The 17,935-nt window shown below is 43.7% G+C and overlaps 1 protein-coding gene across 1 annotated transcript in view; it reads right to left on the bottom strand.

The window, feature by feature from the left end:
• The window catches only part of SNX29 (sorting nexin 29), a 127,634-nt gene that overhangs the window by 48,842 nt on the left and 60,857 nt on the right, over positions 1-17,935 (bottom strand). Inside the window, 2 exon segments of the mRNA XM_048494183.1 lie at positions 11,671-11,752; positions 12,452-12,507. Coding sequence (XP_048350140.1) covers positions 11,671-11,752; positions 12,452-12,507 — 138 coding nt within the window.

The raw sequence follows: 17,935 nt of genomic DNA, 5'->3' as shown, positions 1-17,935 counted from the left end.
ATATTTGCAAAAATTAATAGCTTTTAAAATTAACTGTAGTGGAAACACAGGAGAGGAAGTTCAAAGATGCAATTTGAACAACTAATTAAGAGTCAGAGTCAAAAAAAGGCCTATTATCTACAGCATACCATAAATTAGAGCTGATTTCTGTCATGTGTGGATATAAAAAGAAGTGGGAATAACATCTAAGCACAGGGAGGAAGGCTGAAAGTAGCAGCTCCCATTTCCACGGGCATGGAGGTTAGGTATCAAAAAAGCCCACTGTACAGGGAATATTGCATGCTGGGTAAAACTGTAATATTACACCATCACTGAAGGAGACTGTTGGTGATGTAGGAACAGAGAGCTTGAAGGGACCTCAAGGTCATCTGCAGCATGCAGGAAATTCACAACTTTTCCCCCCACTGACCCCTGCTCTATGCCCAGAGGAAGAAAAAAAAAAACACCCCAGGACTCCTGGCCAATCTGGCCTGAAGGAAATTTCCTTCCTGATCCCAACGGGGCAAATCAGCATTACTGTGGACATGTAAGAAAGGATCACACAAGCACTGATTTGTCCCCTCCTTCTCGTGATTTTTGACACCCCCATTAGTGAATTCATCCCTCTCTCTGTGGATGCACAAAAACACATTTGTAGCAGCCAGCACTGCAGAAAACCCCACTGCAGAAAACCCCAAGCCATGCGCAACTCTGCCAGAATGCAAAGGCGTGGGGTTTCTGGCTTCATGCATCCTCCCTGAAGCCCCTTGGAACATTCACGTCCCTTCAAAATTAAGACATCCCTGCTCATGCTATACGGCCTTAATAGTTTTATTGTACCACGTCCGCCTACCCCAAAACCCTGCAACCAAACGTGGAAATTAGCCTACCTGGGTATGCCAATCAAACAACCTTACATCCAGTTAGGAAATCATTCTCCCCCACCCCCACCCCTGCAACCCCTTGGCACAAAATCAGTAGTTTTCTGGGCAGTAAATAAATTAATAAAATCCCGCTAACATAGGTCTGCTACGGCGGTGTCCGTGTAAACACGCCCCCTCCGAGAAATCTTCCAAAGCAGCTTTATTTTCGCAATCGTTTATCAACGCTCAGTATGTCAACAACTGCCCACTACAGAGGATTATTAAATTTACTGTGGAATAAGAGACCGGTGTGTGGAGGAGGCAAATTGCGAGTCATTAGGAAAGTAGATACATCATACACACAGGAATACTGTCTCTGCAATTGTTCTGCTGCTGCTGCTGCTGCTGCTGCAGGAACCAGTAAGGTTGCTGGTAACTATCACCATCTAGAGGTTAGACATGGGTGGAACTTCTGAAATATTTCGACACTTGAGATTACAGCCAACTCTGTAAAGCCTGCCCGTTTCCTATCAGAAGGAGACTCACCTTCTCAGTTCCTGAAAAGATGCCGCACAGATTCCCATTTTGCAGCGTAGGGTCAGGGGGTTGATACAGTCGTCTTCCCCTCCAACTGGACAACACTTGAAAGTAGGGTGCATACCAAGATAAATGCATTTGCCCCATCAGAACTGGAAGGTGCTGGCCAGCAGCTCCCTTTCCCTGAATTTGAATCTACTTAGGTAAAAGGTAAAGGTAGTCCCCTGTGCAAGAACCGGGTCATTACTGGGGTGACATCGCGTCACGACGTTTACTAGGCAGACTGTGTTTATGGGGTGGTTTGCCATCACGGTCTTCAGCTGTCTACCCTTCCGCAAGATGGGTACTCATTTTACCGACCTCGGAAGGATGGAAGGGTGAGTCAGCTGGAGCTGGCAACCTGGAGCTGACTTCTGTTGGGATCGAATTCAGGTTGCAGGCAGAGCTTTGACTACAGCACTGCAGTTTACCCCTCTGAGTCACAGATCAACTGCGGTCAAACAATAGATGACTCACAAAGGTTGCCTGTGTGTTCCTCCAGGAAAGTCCAGCATGAACTGTGAGTCGGTTAGAGAAGATGCCAGAAGATCCACGATCCGAACTTCACTATATTTTCTTATGAGAGCCAGCGTGGTGTAGTGGTTAAGAACAGGTGCGCTCTAATCTGGAGAACTGGGTTTGATTCCCCATTCTGCCGCTTGAGCTGTGGAGGCTTCTCTGGGGAACCAGATTAGCTTGTGTACTCCGACATACGCCAACTGGGTGACCTTGGGCTAGTCACAGTTCTTCAGAGCTCTCTTAGCCCCACCCACCTCACAGGGTGTTTGTTGTAACCCCCTTTGAGTCTCCTTACAGGAGAAAAAGGGGGAAATAAATCCAAACTCTTATTATTATTATTGTTATTATTTTTAAGCAGTAATTGAAGAGGATAGGAATTAGGGGTAGGGTCAGGTTGAGTGCTAGGTAAGTCCCATGCGAGTTCATGTGACTCCACTGCACCTGCTACTTTTTCCACTGTGGAAACAATACAGGCTGCTTTTAAGTTTCCTGCAAATAAATCAATAACTCCACATTCCTCCACACCCATCCAATTAGGATTAAATTGTCAGGACTTGTACCACTCCCCCCACGCAAAGGGATCCTCTCAGCCAAACTTCTAGTACATAGGAGAAAATGTTTCCTTTAAAAAAAAAGAAAAAAAGCTCACCTCCAGAGCAGACAGAGGTACTCATCTGACTCCCCCCACCAAAAAAACAGCAGGAACTGGCAGAAATAATTAAAAAATTAAGGTATCTTCATGTACAAGGCTATCCACATCTAAAGCAGAGGGTGGGAAGGTCTAGCTTCAAACGAACACAGAATCTGTCTGTGGGCAAAGAGAACCAAACTTTGCCTCGTCTTACAGACTCTGAAGCATCAAGACTCTGAGACTAGAACCTAGACAGACCAGGAGAAAAGGCCAAAAATACCAAAGCAAGACACGTCTTCTCTGAGAAAGGCAGATTTGGGCAATTAAATCTTATTTGCACAGAGTTTAGATTTTCCTTTTTAGAGAGCATATTACATTGTTCTCTAAAAAGGGGCTTCCTGTTTGCTTTAACAGAAAGTTGCCAGCCCTTTTTCCCCTATAGAGTTTGACAGCAGCAGAGAAGGTGATAGCAAAAGGGTGCTTTTACATTCTTTTCTTTACTTTTTTCCCCCCTGTCAAGTCACAGCTGACTTCTGGTGACCGTAGAGAATTTGCAAAGCAAAGCAAAGTTCAAGGTGGTTTGCCACTGACCGCCTCCACGTCATGACCCTGGTGTTACTTGGAAGTCTCCCATCCAAGTACCAGCCAGAGTCAGGGGCTGAGAGTGTGTGACTGGCCCAAGGCCACCCAGCAAACTTCCGTGGGGCAAGTGGGGATTTGAACCTGGTTTTCCCAGGTCCTAGTCTGACACCTTAACCACTACACCACATTGGTTCTCCTGACATCGTATTACTGATATTGAATATTAACTACAGATGAGTCATGATCACTGGACTCTCGTATCTCGTTTGGTTCCGGTGCCGCACAAACAAGACACCGCAGGTGCTGTTTCTAGCTAGGGAAAGGAAGTGTAATGTAACACAGCATGGTGTAGTGGTTAAGAGCAGGGGCGCTCTAATCGGGAGGAACTAGGTTTAATTCCCAACTCTGCCACTTGAGCTGTGAAGGCTTATCTGGGGAGCCAGATTAGCTTGTGCACTCCAACACATGCCAGATGGGTGACCTTGGGCTAGTCACAGTTCTTCGGAGCCCTCTCAGCCCCACCCACCTCACAGGGTGTTTGTTGTGGGGGGGGGGGAAAGGGCAAGGAGTTTGTAAGCCCCTTTGAGTCTCCTACAGGAGAGAAAGGGGGAGGTATAAATCCAAACTCCTCTTCTTCTTTCCACCAGTCTACAACATGTCTTAAGCAACTGCCTGAGAAGGAACAGATGAGCACGAATACAAGGGTGCTTGTCCTTACACAGAATTAAATCAAAGCTCTAACTACCCCCCAGCGCCAGCCACTGACTGCTGCAAAACATCACTTAAAAGACAGGCCCGTCAGGACCATCCTCTTGGGTGGCAAAGTAACAATCAACAAAACTCTACCGTTTGGACAACATTCAACCAATATTTGCTCAGTAAATATTTTAACTGCCCAGGTTGTTACTACTATGAAGTCAAAGTCCTTGCAGAACAAAGTAGGTTTGTACAAGCCAGCAGCACTCCTTTGGAGAATTACTGAAAAACGATATTTGCAGTGTATTGTCGAAGGCTTTCACGGCTGGATTCAACTGGTTGCGATGGGTTTTCCGGGCTGTGTGGCCATGGTCTGGTAGATCTTGTTCCTAACCTTTTCGCCTGCATCTGTGGCTGGCATCTGACATTGGACACAGTGTATAACAGACTTCTCTCTGTGATACCCCTCTGAAGATGCCAGCCACAGATGCAGGCGAAACGTTAAGAACAAGATCTGCCAGATCATGGCCACACAGCCCGGAAAACCCACCACAACCAGGCATTTGCAGTGTTTATGTACTAACCATTTTGCTTTCTGATCCCAGACTGCAGAGTCAGAAGTGTGTTCACTTTTTTGGGGGGGATGACAAAATGGAATGATAGGTTCTAAATTAACTTAACCCTGGAAAATGAGCTTATAAAAAGCACCCGTTTGCCCATCAAATAATCACTCCTAATTTGCGCACTTAGAGACTGTTAACAGCTTCATGCTTTCAACCCACTTCGAGAACACTAACAATTTGCATGCATTTATTGTTCTTGCTGTAGAGACACACAGCGGCGGTAACGCAAACAACCCTTCGATCAGCATAGCAATAGCAAGCTTCAAACAGATAATGTGTGGTTTGAGCCAACAGCCGACACCATTCAGGAGGAAAAAGAAAGAAAACTCACAAAGGCTCTGCCACATTGCCAAGAAGCTTCCAGATATCCAAGCAGTGATGGGGTATACAGCTGGGTTTCCAGTTCATGAGGCAAAGGCAGTAAGGTGCCCTCTGAAGGTAACTAGCGGTTTTTAAAATACACGCCGGCATAATGTTGAGGGAGTCAAAAAGGGGGGGAAAACCGCTACATGGTTTTAGCAAAGTACATGAAAGAAGAAACCTCTGGCCTTAGTAATTCAATTATCAAAAAGAAAAGATTATGCAAAAACAGGAAAGCTTGTGTACATGTGGTGGTAACGAAAGCGGCTCAGCAAAGCGATGCCGTTCTAGACTACCATCATGAAATTCAGTTGGTAACTGACACGTGCATTGTGCTAAATTCACTGGACAGAACGAATAGAAGCCCAGCTTTCTGTCTAACCAGTTCCAACCAAGAAATCATACACACTTTGAGATCTTGTGTGTACCTGGAGATGCCAGCCACCGCTTGGGACCAGGGGACCTCACAGCTCTTCTCCAAACTTCAGAGATCAGCCCCCCTGATGAAAATGGATGCTTCGGAGCATGGACTCTATGGCTACGTACCCTAGCGTGACGTAGTGGTTAAGAGCGGCGGGATCTAATCTGGAGAACAGGGTTTGATCCCCCCTCCTCCACATGAGATTTACCCTGGCACAGACTATCGGATATGAAATTGTTCTTCTAGTCTGCCATTTTTGCTTATTACCACCTCAGTTTCCCCAGTCAACCTGAGCCCCATCCTGTTTAATACATGCAATTTGCAGGTGGAATACACACCAGCAGGGTAAGAAACAGCTCTGTACAAATCCTCCCAAAGAGAGGAGAGAGAGAGAGAGAGAGACAATTAACTGTGTGCATCAAATGCACCCTGGAATAGCTGAAGGAGATACAAATCCTGTAACTACACTAAAATGCCACATGATTTATCTTCAGGAGACAATGCTGCTGGGGGGGACAGCCAAAGGCTCAAAGCGTGCTATTAATTTGGTTCCTCCAGTCTGATGCTCTGAAAAATCAAGCTGTGGAAATCAATTCTGGTATGTACGTGAATGCAAAAGCTACCCTGGAAAACATTTCTCCAACGGCACAACTTTTACTTCTTCGATACAATCTCGGGATCTGAACCTGATGCTGCCAGCCACATTCATTTCTCTGGTACTCCCCTGGATCTCACTGTGACCTTCAAAGGCAAGGGCCAGGCAGGCAGGAGAGACAGGCAAAGCTGTCGAAGCCCCAAATTGGCTCCACGGATGTTTAGGATGTTGCCTGTTCTGAGAATGAGGACGCATTTTGGGTGCTGAGTCAGTGAACTTCACTCGCCTGCAAGTTACAGCTTTAGTGCTGAATCTTGAAAAAAGCAGAGAGATTAAAGAGCTCTATTCTCTGGAGTATCACACTGCGGAGTTTCATGACTCTATGTGTGTGAATGAATTACTAAACAGTGCAATTTAGAGAGCGTGAACGACCAGCGAGGAAAACTCCCAGACCGTGAAGAATTTATCTTTTTTTAAACTGGTCTGGGAAACACCAAGCTTTACAAGGGATGAACAAAAACAGAGTGAAAACAAGCAGTACTCCGAGGCTCCGACAGGATTGGAGAGGAAGAGAATGAGGATGAGGAGGCGGAGTTTGGATTTATATCCCCCCTTTCTCTCCTACAAGGAGACTCAAAGGGGCTGACAATCTACTTTCCCTTCCCCCTCCCACAACAAACACCCTGTGAGGTGGGTGGGGCTGAGAGAGCTCCGAAGAACTGTGACTAGCCCAAGGTCACCCAGCTGGCATGTGTTGGAGTGCACAAGCTAATCTGGTTCCCCAGATAAGCCTTCACAGCTCAAGCGGCAGAGCAGGGAATTGAACCTAGTTCTCCAGATTAGACTGCACCTGCTCTTAACCACTACACCAGGCTGGCTTCATATTGAGGAGGACCAGGGTCGAGGGCAAGTAGAGGAGGGTGGGTAGGAGAGAGATACCAGCTTTTCAGCAAGAGATTGTGAACTGCTGTGTTGCAAGCATGTTGCTTGTCTGCCTAGGTTCTGTTCTGAGGCTTGATGAAAGTATTCCTTCAGACGTGGGCAGCATCTATCTGCCATATCTGCTCCAATCCCTCAGACAGAGATGCTGATTCTCACGGTCTACAACAAACGTTTCTGGAATTAAAATACCCACCTTGTCTAGCAGGGCATCAGATCAACAAAGCAGGGGATAACTTGCTACAAGGTCAGTCCTAACAAAACAACAGAACACCACCGGTGGTCACACGCAGCTTCCAGTTCCAACTGCTTCAGCACGTCGATAACAAGCTACAAACTATGCTGGACAATGATACCTGCTGCTTCACGGGCCTTGGGAGGCAAACCCTTTTTATTTATTTATTGGGTTTATTTACTGGATCTTTTTCTTGCTCACAAACAGCCTCCCAATCTCAAACAACTTCTCGTCCGCAGGAATGCCCTTCGAAACACGGACATGGACTCTGGAACCAGGGCCTGCAACAAACCAAGAACCCAATACAAACCAACAACCCAATACTGTCCACATATCTGACAACATCTTCCACATATCTGCCATCCACCTCAGGTCTATTCACTTGTTCATCTTAAGAATGTAAGCAAGAGCCTACTGGATCAGACCAGAGTCCATCTAGTCCAGCACTCTGCTACTCGCAGTGGCCCACCAGGTGCCTTTGGGAGCTCACAGGCAGGAGGTGAAAGCAATGGCCTTCTGCTGCTGCTGCTCCTGAGCACCTGGTCTGCTGTCCAATGTTATATACATAATCGAATGTCAGCAATGCCCTCCCACGCTCTGCATCAGACAAACAGGACAGGCCATACGCTAAAGAATGAATGGACACAAATCCAATATTAAAAACTACGACACTCAACAAATCAGCAGTGCAACCTTTTGATCTCCCTGGTCATTCCACTGTTGACCTAAGAGTGGCAGTCCTCAAAGAAAGACACTTCAAAGGGAGAATACAATCTGAGTTTGCTGGACGTCCAAGTTCAGAACAATGGCCTTCTCCAAAAATACTTTGGCTTTAAAAATACAGCCACTCGCCTTAGAAGACTCTGAGGAGCAGTTCCTCCAGCTCCCACTCATTACAACAAGGGCATATTTTTAGCTCCTCGTAGTGAGCACTGCAGTTATGTAACAGAGAGGTGAGAAAAGTCCAGGATTTTCACATGCAAAATATTTCCCATTCATTTGTGAATTTCTAATCAGATGCATTTGTTGTGAGCTATATATAATTGTTCTCTTGGGCAGAGAAATTAATTTTGGCTGGGAGGAAACCTGAAGCAGTTAAGGACATGGGAGCCCAGCGGGGCAGTACAAGAACAATTATAACTACATCGCATATTTGAACATCCACATAATTAGGCAGATTGGATAGAAACTCAGGCAGTTGCAAAAGCCTTGTTTGCCATTACAAAGAGTTAAAAATTAATTCCAGTCTCTCTCTTGACAGAATACTAAGATGTTAATAACCGGAATAATTTACTTACTGGAATGGACAAATCGCCTCTTTCTAGAGACAACAAACTGGAGCACGTCAATTAGAAGTCAGATGAAGACATTTTGAAAGATTTAACTGAACCAAATCGGATTGTGTTCAAGGATTTGCACGCCACTTTCCCACCTTCCAACAGGCTACCAAACTGAAAACATTAGAATAACGAGTCTATCACATTTTCATCCCACCAAGATGATTCTCTAATGTACCTTCACAACAGTCCTTGTGTGTGGTAAGCTAGGCCTACCGAGTGATTGGCCCAAGATCACCTAGTGACCTTAGTGGATAAGGATTTAAACAAACCAACCACCTCATTCTTAATGTGACATTCTAACTACTGCACCATAGTGGGTCTCGATCCACTTGAAAACAGTGAAATCTTCTAAACAATAACTGTAAATGAAGTTTGCTACGTAACGTTGGGCTAGTCATTTTCCCTCAGCCTTAACTAGCTGACATATCGTCAAGAGAGTCATGTAACTGACTCTTCTAGGGGAAGGATAGAATGAAATGGTGGGTAAACAGTTCACAGTGCTCCACTATATTCTGTACATTCCCACAGCATGCTGGGGAGAGTTTCAAATGGCATTTCACCTATAACTCCCTATAGTCAAGTCAGGAGAGGCAGGCAGCACTGGTGGATTCTTACCTGGTGGATTCTTACCTGGTGAACCAGATTTGGTTCCCCACTGCTACATTCCTGCTGGGTGACCTTGGGCTAGTCACCGTTCTTTGGAGCTCTCTCAGGTCTGCCTACCTCACAAGGTGTTTGTTGTGGGGAGAGGAAGGGAAAGGAGTTTGTAAGCCACATTTATGTCTCTTTGCAGGAGAGACAGGAGGATATAAATCTAGACTCTTCTTCTTCTTCACCCTGGTGTATAGCTATGCAATCCTAACAGCCGTGCAACAGAATTCCAGAAGGACCAGGAGAAGCAACTATAATTATTTATATTTCCATACATTTAAACAGCATTTCCCTAAATTTTAGGCAGGATCATTACCAAACCCCTTTTTCGATGAAATACGTTTACAAGGAGAATATTAATATGTGGATGAACTTAACAAATGTAAGGGGGAAACGAACCATCATCAGAAGTTTTATCTCTGAAACATTTACTTCTTCCAGAAAATATTTAAAACTTCAGACTGGCAGAAACAGTTATAATAACAGTCCTATGGCAATAAGAGTGGTAAAACTGAAGGTTTTTTTTAAGTGGCATATTCATGACTTGGAAAATTTACAAGAACAAAACTTATTACCATGCCACTGAGATTCAAACTACTCAAGACAACTGAAACATATTGAGCGTTTTGATTAAAAAACCCAGACAAGCGATTGGACTTGACAGTTCCACTGGGAACTGCTTCGCTATGCTCGCCAGCTTGACGATTTTTTTATTTAGGCAATTAATGTTGACTTTTCAAAGGGTCTTCCAGACAGGAAACAAAGAACACGTGGCTTTTCCTTTGTCTAAATTACTGTTTACGAGTCACAGCGTCACACAGCGCCACAGCGGCTCCCTCCTCCGAGCAGAAAGCAAAGTGTCCCCTGTGAGCTACCATACTCTTTGGGGCTTCTGATCTCATGCACATATGAACGTTACAGATATAAACGTAACAAGAGTCTCACTGGACCAGACCCATCTAGTCTAGCCTTCTGTTCCCATTTTGGTCAACCAGACACTGCCAGGAAGCCACCAAGACAACAACAACAACAACAACAACAACAACAACACACACACACACACACACACACACACAAAATATTAATGAGTGTTCTTTGGGGACAATTTCCACTTTCTCATGTTGTTTTTGCTTCAGGACTACGTGAAAAGATTCTGTCACAAACCCAAGAGTCAGGTCACATCACATGAGCTAGAATAATGGCAAAGCGACATTATAGATGACATTATATACCCGCTTAACAAGATAGATGGATTTTCTAATGTAAAATCTCACTTTTGAAATGCCCAGTGAAGACAGAGTGATTTTAAGCCATTCTGAAACAGAAGCAGGGGAGTAGAAGATAATCAGCAAGCCAATTGTCATACTAAATAGTACAGGTGACCTTTGCTTGCGCAATAAGGCACGTGGGGGTTTCTGCCTTGCTTATCCGTACCCCCGTGTGCAAACTATTGTGTATATGGGCATGGGTGAGAAGAATCAGGGTTGTGACGACTACAATCCCCCTAACTAACGCATTCAAGGCCCACCTGAATGTACCACTCACACATCTAGGCCCCTTCCACCCCTGCAGAATAATGCACTTTCAATCCACTTTCACAATTGTTTGCAAGAGGATTTTGCTATTCTGCACAGTCAAATCCAGCTGCAAAGTGCCCTGAAAGTGGACTGGAAGTGCGTTATTCTGCATGTGTGGAAGGGGCCTTAGTCTACCCGAGGCATGGATTGTGTCTACAAGAGCTGAACAGCATGTATTCCTGAGTGTATAGAGATGGTGGGGCCAGAAGGTACACCATCCCATCATTCCCCTTGGGTCATTTGTATACCGAGCGCATAAGTGAAGAGGATGAAGATTGAAATTCATGGCTCATTTCCAAAGACAAATCAGCTACAGCTAAAATTACTTGAGCATCTCAGAAGGCCCCTTAGCCAGCCTAGCCCGAAAGCTGCAAACTCCTACTGAAAAACCACAGTAGGTTAGCTAACGGCACTAGCATTGGCAAAATTGTGAGGAAATCACCGCGAACAAAGAGGCAGGGGAAAAGGAGGAAATGTTATTTAAGAACAAAAATACCGTTATTTTACTGAAGAGCCCTCAGCCAGTTGTACAAGATGGGAACTCAGCAATTACCTCAAATGAATATCGCAATCATGTGACATTTTGAAGCAAATTCCTAAACCTGAAGGGAGATAACATGCTGCAGCTTTAATCTAGTGCATGGCTACCATATAATGAAATAGTTCTTCAGTGGAAGCACATCATTTAGGGGGAATTCACAGCCCTTTCAGTCAAATCTGTCTTACTTCCTTACACAATGGCGTATTAAAGTCATGCGCATAATTACAAGCCCTCTCAGGAAAGGAAATCGAGCTATTGGAAGACATTACTGAGATCCTATGATTGTGAATACTACCGGAGATACACATAGAATATTTTAGAAACTACGCAATGGCCTCCCCAAAGCCACTTCGAGCCAATGGGAAAGGCAGGGTGCAAATGCAGAAATAAATTCAAAGTGAAACTCTATCATTCTCTCTTTAGCTTCTCCCACAACCTCCTTTGTGTGTTTTTTTTCGAATGCAGAGGCCAAAGCATTGTAGGAGTAAAAAAAACTGTAGAACATTCTGCCCGTACAAAGCGCAATACAAAGCGAAACTCACCTGGTAAACGTGAAATGCATTTGCAGATTTTCCTCGGAGAAAGACTGAAGGAATCCAGACATTTATGAGAGCTCGGTTTGATCTGAATTATATATAAAAAAAGAGTGTGACAAGGTTCAGCTGAGACAGAGAGCTCTCCCAAGAAACAACACAGACGTAGCTCCATCCATTTAAAGATCTATCCAGTGCCTATCTTTAAACCACTCTTTCAATAGGATACTACAGTGTCAAACACTGGCCTTCTAGTCAGATGAAAGGCGGGGGGGGGGGGGGGGGCTTTAAGACTGCCATGATAAACAATTGGAACTGCACAGCTGGTTTCTGGAACACAGGAAGAGTCACTTTCTCCTTAGATCAATTTCATTTAGAATTGCTAGTTGGTAGGAAATAAAGATCCACAGAAAACTCACCGATCAGACAAAATGCATTCATTACTACCCCAATATTTTCATTCACGGAAAAGTTTAGAGAAAAATTAGCACACAGTGGCTTGGCATCCAGAAACAGGATTCCCCAGCTTAGACCTGGAAAATCTAAGTCTCTAAGGTGCTACTGGACTTGAATCTAGAATTACCTAGGTGGCTCTACCAGTTGCCCCAAAGGGAGTATTGGGGAAAATGCCCCACTGTCAGTGTAGATTACATCACAGGACAGAAAATACACTCATCCATTAGCAACAATGCAGAATTTGTTCCAATAATTATTTCCTCCTTTTCTTTTCTAATTTCCTAGAAACAACAGCAAAAATGATATCAAAGTCATGCACTTCTCCACGACTCACATTTCAAAATCTGACAGACTTTGGTCTTCGGATGTTTGGCTGAGATCTCCAGGTACCTGCCGGGAAAAGAACAGAAGGATAATTACATTACACATAAAGAGTACTCTCATTTTTCGCACAGCATGCAACATAAATTTAAATTTTCCACCACGGTGCCCACATTACTCGGACATATTCAATTGCTTTGCTGGAAAAAAAAACATTTGGAGCTTGACCTAAACTAACCTAATTTATTTGGAGGAAAGGAACCGCAAAATAAATTCCTAGCAGCGTTAATGGTTGCCTTCTGCTGTTTTGGCCGACAAGATAGATCCAGGCCTCCAAGGACTTGAGGGATTCTTGTTAGCTTGAAGTCCTGTACAAAACCACATTTGCCCCCACGACACAGGGAGATAATTTGGCCAGAGAGATAAACACTCATACATGCCGCATACCATTTCAACAAGGAAGGAATTTGAAATAGCAAGTTGCTAGCTAAAATAAAATAAAAAATTCACATTCTGACATTCCTCAGTAAATAGATGGAGTTAAGAGAATAGTGGGGTGGGGTGGGTGGGTGGGCTCTGGGCCGTAAAAATTGACTGTGACCAAGGTACCTAGCCAGAGTTTAAAATCCAGCAATTTGTTTACAGTAATATTTGTGCCATTTCATACTTTATGGCTATGCTCCCATGTCATTCTAAATATGTTCAGACCGACAGTAAGGTCCTCAGGAACAGATACGGTTTTTCTGGAACTGGTGAAATCTGAAAACCACGACAGCAGAATATCCAACTGCAAAGGGCAAATACTAGCTTTAGATTAAATCCCACAAGTGTCTGGAGCGGACCTTTCACGAGAACCATAAGAGTCTTAATTCCGTGCCCCTATTTAACTTTGCTATTCTTTACATTCTGAACCAAGAGAGGGATTTATTTTTAACCTGATGAGGGGTATTGTCAAACACTGATAGCCAAGCTAAAACCGTACTCCCATTATCTAATCAAGAGAAGTTGTTACGGAGCGGCCAGATCTGCAGCGGTTGCGCAAAAGCCGAGGGAAATATTTGCTGGGGTTAATTGGGTGAATTGTGGAGATGCTGTTTCGAATTATTCTTTAAAGTTCTGAGGGGAAAATTATATGGATTGCACTTCAGTACGACAGCAAGGGTGGGGGGGGGGGGGTTCAAGCTTTTGAGCCTCGGCCAGCCAACTTTTAAAGGCCATAAGACACAATGTTTTTGGAAATGCAGGCCTGGCCTACATATTAGATACTGGAATCGGGGAGTCGAGTTCTGAGGATATAAGGGCAGTGCACATCACTTCAGAACACCAGTGGAAAGTCACACCCTTTTAAATGCTTCCCTACACGAAAAACCCCCTGCATACAGAATGCTAGCATCGCAGGGAGGAGGCTGAGGTAGAATATCTCAGAAACAGCTAAAGTGAGACGATGGAGGTAGAGAAAAGTCAATTAATCACATGTACAAGTTGCTAAGCAAACCAACTCTGTTAGAACCTGGGTCTCCCTGGGTCCCGGAAAGCCAGCAGGGTGTAGTGGTTAGCAGCGTCGGACTCTAATCTGGCGAACCGGGTTGGTTTCTCCACGGCGCACTTGAAGCCTGCTGGATGACCATGGGCCAGTCACAGTTCTCTCCAAACTCTCTCAGCCCCACCTGCTTCACCAGACGTCTGATGTGGCGAGAGGAAGGGAAGGACTTTGTAAACCACTTTGAGGCTCCTCATAGTTGAGAAAAGCGGTGTATAAATCCCAAATCTTCTCTTCTGCTTCTTCAGTTGTGGTCCAACACTGACTGCCTATAATTTGCTAGGTTACAATGGAGTGAACCGATATAAATGCTTACTGGACTGAGCTGATATGATCACGTTACACTGACCACTGAAACAGGGTTTGAATTCACTTTGTTTTCCAACTGGGGACTCATATTCTGGGTATATGCTCAAGCATCTCCCCAGATCCGCTCACAGGCTTCTTTTAACCATCTGTCCTTTTGACTGGCTGGCCGGAAACCACACTGCTCCTTGATTATGGGACAGCCTCCTAGATCTGCTAACCAAAATCCATCCCTCCTTGATCATTTTTAAAGAATAGCTGAAAGCTGGCTATTTCTGGAAATGTTTTACCGAAATGATTATTGGGCTCTCAGAACTGTCAGTACTTTGAATTTTTTTAAAAAAAAAATATCGGTTGATGAATGTATGGATTCCGGCTTTTATTAGAATACTTGGCCCAAATTAGCAAAATGTACGAATTCATTGTGCTTTTAGGACTCTGCAAGAACTGGTGGTGGCTGTTTTCTTGCAGCTTTTAAAATACTTTTTATTCGGCTTTGAAAGCCCTTGTTAGTCAGTCTGGGCTTTTGGATGATGGGCAGCAGAAATGATGTAATAAGCCACTGTATTGCTCAAGGTTATTTGAAGAGTTTTTGCGCAGGTGTTTTTCTTTTTTTCACATGCTGGCACAGGCTTGAGCACATTTCAAAGGGCAATGCGTTTTTCTCTTATACAATTATTCTGACTTCTCACCTGCTATTTGCGACCATTTCCTCGCCTGTTGCCCAATTTATTTATTATATTTTAAAGCATTTCTATTTCCGGCCTCCTCTATTTCCATTCCGAGTGAGTAACAGGATACTAATAAGTTGCAAGAGCACAAAAGCCTCTGTAAGTCATGAAGATAAAAAAACAAAACCCAAATATGCCAGGCAAACTCCTCAATTAAAAACAAATTAAAATGAAAAACACATTGAAAACAACCATCAAAGAGGTGGTCATCTTAGAATGTTGTTCAGTATTACTTGGTAGGAATGTTTGATCGTGACATCCTTTTTTCTTCTTGTAGCAGACAAAAACTGTTTTCCCTTTCAATCGCAGTTTTGTTTTATTGGAGGGGCTGGGGGGGAGGGGGAGCGGTTGCAGTTCTACATAACCATTGTTAAAATGATTGTTTTAAAAGTCCAGACTGCTTCTGTGGTTGTTGATTGCACTGAGAACCTATTTAAGACTCTAATACACATCTGCCTGGGGTTCTTATTGGCACAAATTGTTACTTTACTTCTCTCTTGCTGGTTCTTAACAGCTTTTTTCCCCCTGTTAAGAAGTATGTTTGGAAAAAAAAAACCACGTTGAAATGAAAGCTTGTTCCGAACAGTCAAGTGGACTGAGAAGTAGTATTTTTTTTTCTGCATTTCATTCCGCTAAGTGTTGAAAATTGAATGTGCTCAGTTAATGCAGCCGACTGAAGTTTCTTGTGCTTAATACAGCTGACTGAAGTTTCTTGTGCATTAAAGAAAGGTGGGTGACGAGAAAAAAAAACACATGCTAGCTTTATCCCCCCACCCCCCACCCCAGGGGCCACAGAAGCCATGCGCGCTGTCTCTTCTCCACCGTCCCGTAGAAGGTCAGTTTGGGGCATGAAGACAGAGTTGCGAGACAATGTTCCAAGAAAGATAGTGCTCTCGAAATGGCAGTAGCAGCAGTCACAATTACCGAGACGCCTTCTGCAAAGGTTAGATGCCTTCATGAATAATTCCTTTAGCTCTCTACCCTGGAACTCCTCTAGGTAAAATAATCAGCAAGTTCTGATCGCGCAGATAATGGAAGCATAATTACACTGAAAGAGAGTGCGTTTTTAAAGGACACAGATTGAAAAGTCACCTGGCACAAGGCTTCCTGTTATCCAAAGCATGGCATCACAGTGCAAGAAGAAGAAGAAGAAGAAGAAGAAGAAGAAGAAGAAGAAGAAGAAGAAGAAGAAGAAGAAGAAGAAGAAGAAGAAGAAGAAGAAGAAGAAGAAGAAGAAGAAGAAAAGAAGAAGAAGAAGAAGAAGAAAAGAAGAAGAAGAAGAAGAAGAAGAAGAAGAAGAAGAAGAAGAAGAAGAAGAAGAAGAAGAAGAAGAAGAAGAAGAAGAAGAAGAGTTGGATTTATATCCCCCCTTTCTCTCCTGTAAGGAGACTCAAAAAACCCACATGTTTGAATCCTACATATGCAAATGGATTATCTATCAATCCTCATCTAGGCGGCTGGTCTCATAACATGGTAAATCCAAGATGCTTTATGTTGTTTCAGGTGGAGAGCTTCAGCAGGCAGGTGGCCTTTGCAAACAGCCTTGTTCTAAGCACTCTTAAAATCCAGGAATGAGTCATCTGGGCTTCCCCCCACACCAACAAACACCCTGTGAGGTAGGTGGGGCTGAGAGAGCTCCAAAAAAACGGTGACTAGCCCAAGGTCACCCAGCTGGCATGTGTTGGCGTGCACAAGCTAATCTGATTCACCACATACACCTCCCCAGCTCAAGTGGCATAGCGGGGAATCAAAACCCAGTTCTCCAGATGAGAATGCACCTGCTCTTAACCACGACGCCACTACATCTAGATGCAGTCTCTCCCTTGCTATAGAAATTAAAAGTACTGAATCTAGCGGTGTTTTTTTTTATATCAAGCTTTAAAAAAGCAAGTCCACAAAGAAACTTCCAACAGAGAGCTGAACAAGCAGGAGAAGGGGAACCACACTGTGGGAAACAAGTTTGCAAACAAGTTTGCACTTGAAAGATCTTTCATGGTACATTCTCTTTCCATCTGCATTGGCAGCAGAAAAGAAAACCAGCTTCCATAAGAAGTAGGAAATATTTTCAATATTTACAGAATCCGCACAGTCTCTGAATGCTAAAAGCAAAAATTCAGCATCCAGTTGTTGACTCTGTGCGCATTTAAAGAGGGGAAAATGAGTCACACTTTATGTTCTACCCTCAACCCCTTGCAAAACAATGAATATTTTAAAGTTACCAAACTAAAGCATGCTGTTTATTATTCACTGTCCCTGTGAAGATGAAAGTATTTTTTTGAAATTGAAGTTTGCAGTTGTTTTGATGACTAGAAGGAATACAATTCAGTCTTTCAGCTGGAGACTTTTAAGATATATCATCTGATGCTGTGAAGACATTTTGCAGCTGACGAAAGCAGTTTCAACTTGAAGCCAAACTTTACCTTTAGTACTAGTGGTCCTCAGGAGACCTTCTTGTTTGATTCAGACCATTTGAGTTCTGATTTGCCAAGAGGAAACACCAAACCCACAATTTTAAGTTGCCTTTGAAATGGGCATTGTGGCTTCAATGCCATATTAACTCCCCCCCTCCCCACTGCCGCCCAATACACATGGGGTAACTAAATGCATCTGTCTGGACACTTTACTGATGACGTTACTGTTAGAGTTGCAAAAATGAATAACTCCACAGAATTTGCTGTAGACTTCCATATTTCAAAACAACATCTATGTATGCATGCATGCATGCATGTATGTATGTATGTGTGTGTGTGTCTGTCTGTCTGTCTGTCTGTCTGTCTGTCTGACATTTCTATTTCCATTTCTTTCTTTCCTTCCCTCCTTTCTGTCCTTGCTATTTGAGAAACTTGGAAAATAAGAACAAATTGTCTTTGTCTATGACCGCTTCTACAATGAGTTTACACCTGACAGACAGAATGGGCTT

This window comes from Sphaerodactylus townsendi, linkage group LG04 (genome assembly GCF_021028975.2).
Source record: "Sphaerodactylus townsendi isolate TG3544 linkage group LG04, MPM_Stown_v2.3, whole genome shotgun sequence".
NCBI classification, from domain to species: domain Eukaryota; kingdom Metazoa; phylum Chordata; class Lepidosauria; order Squamata; family Sphaerodactylidae; genus Sphaerodactylus; species Sphaerodactylus townsendi.
This window is presented reverse-complemented; position numbering and strand designations above follow the sequence as displayed.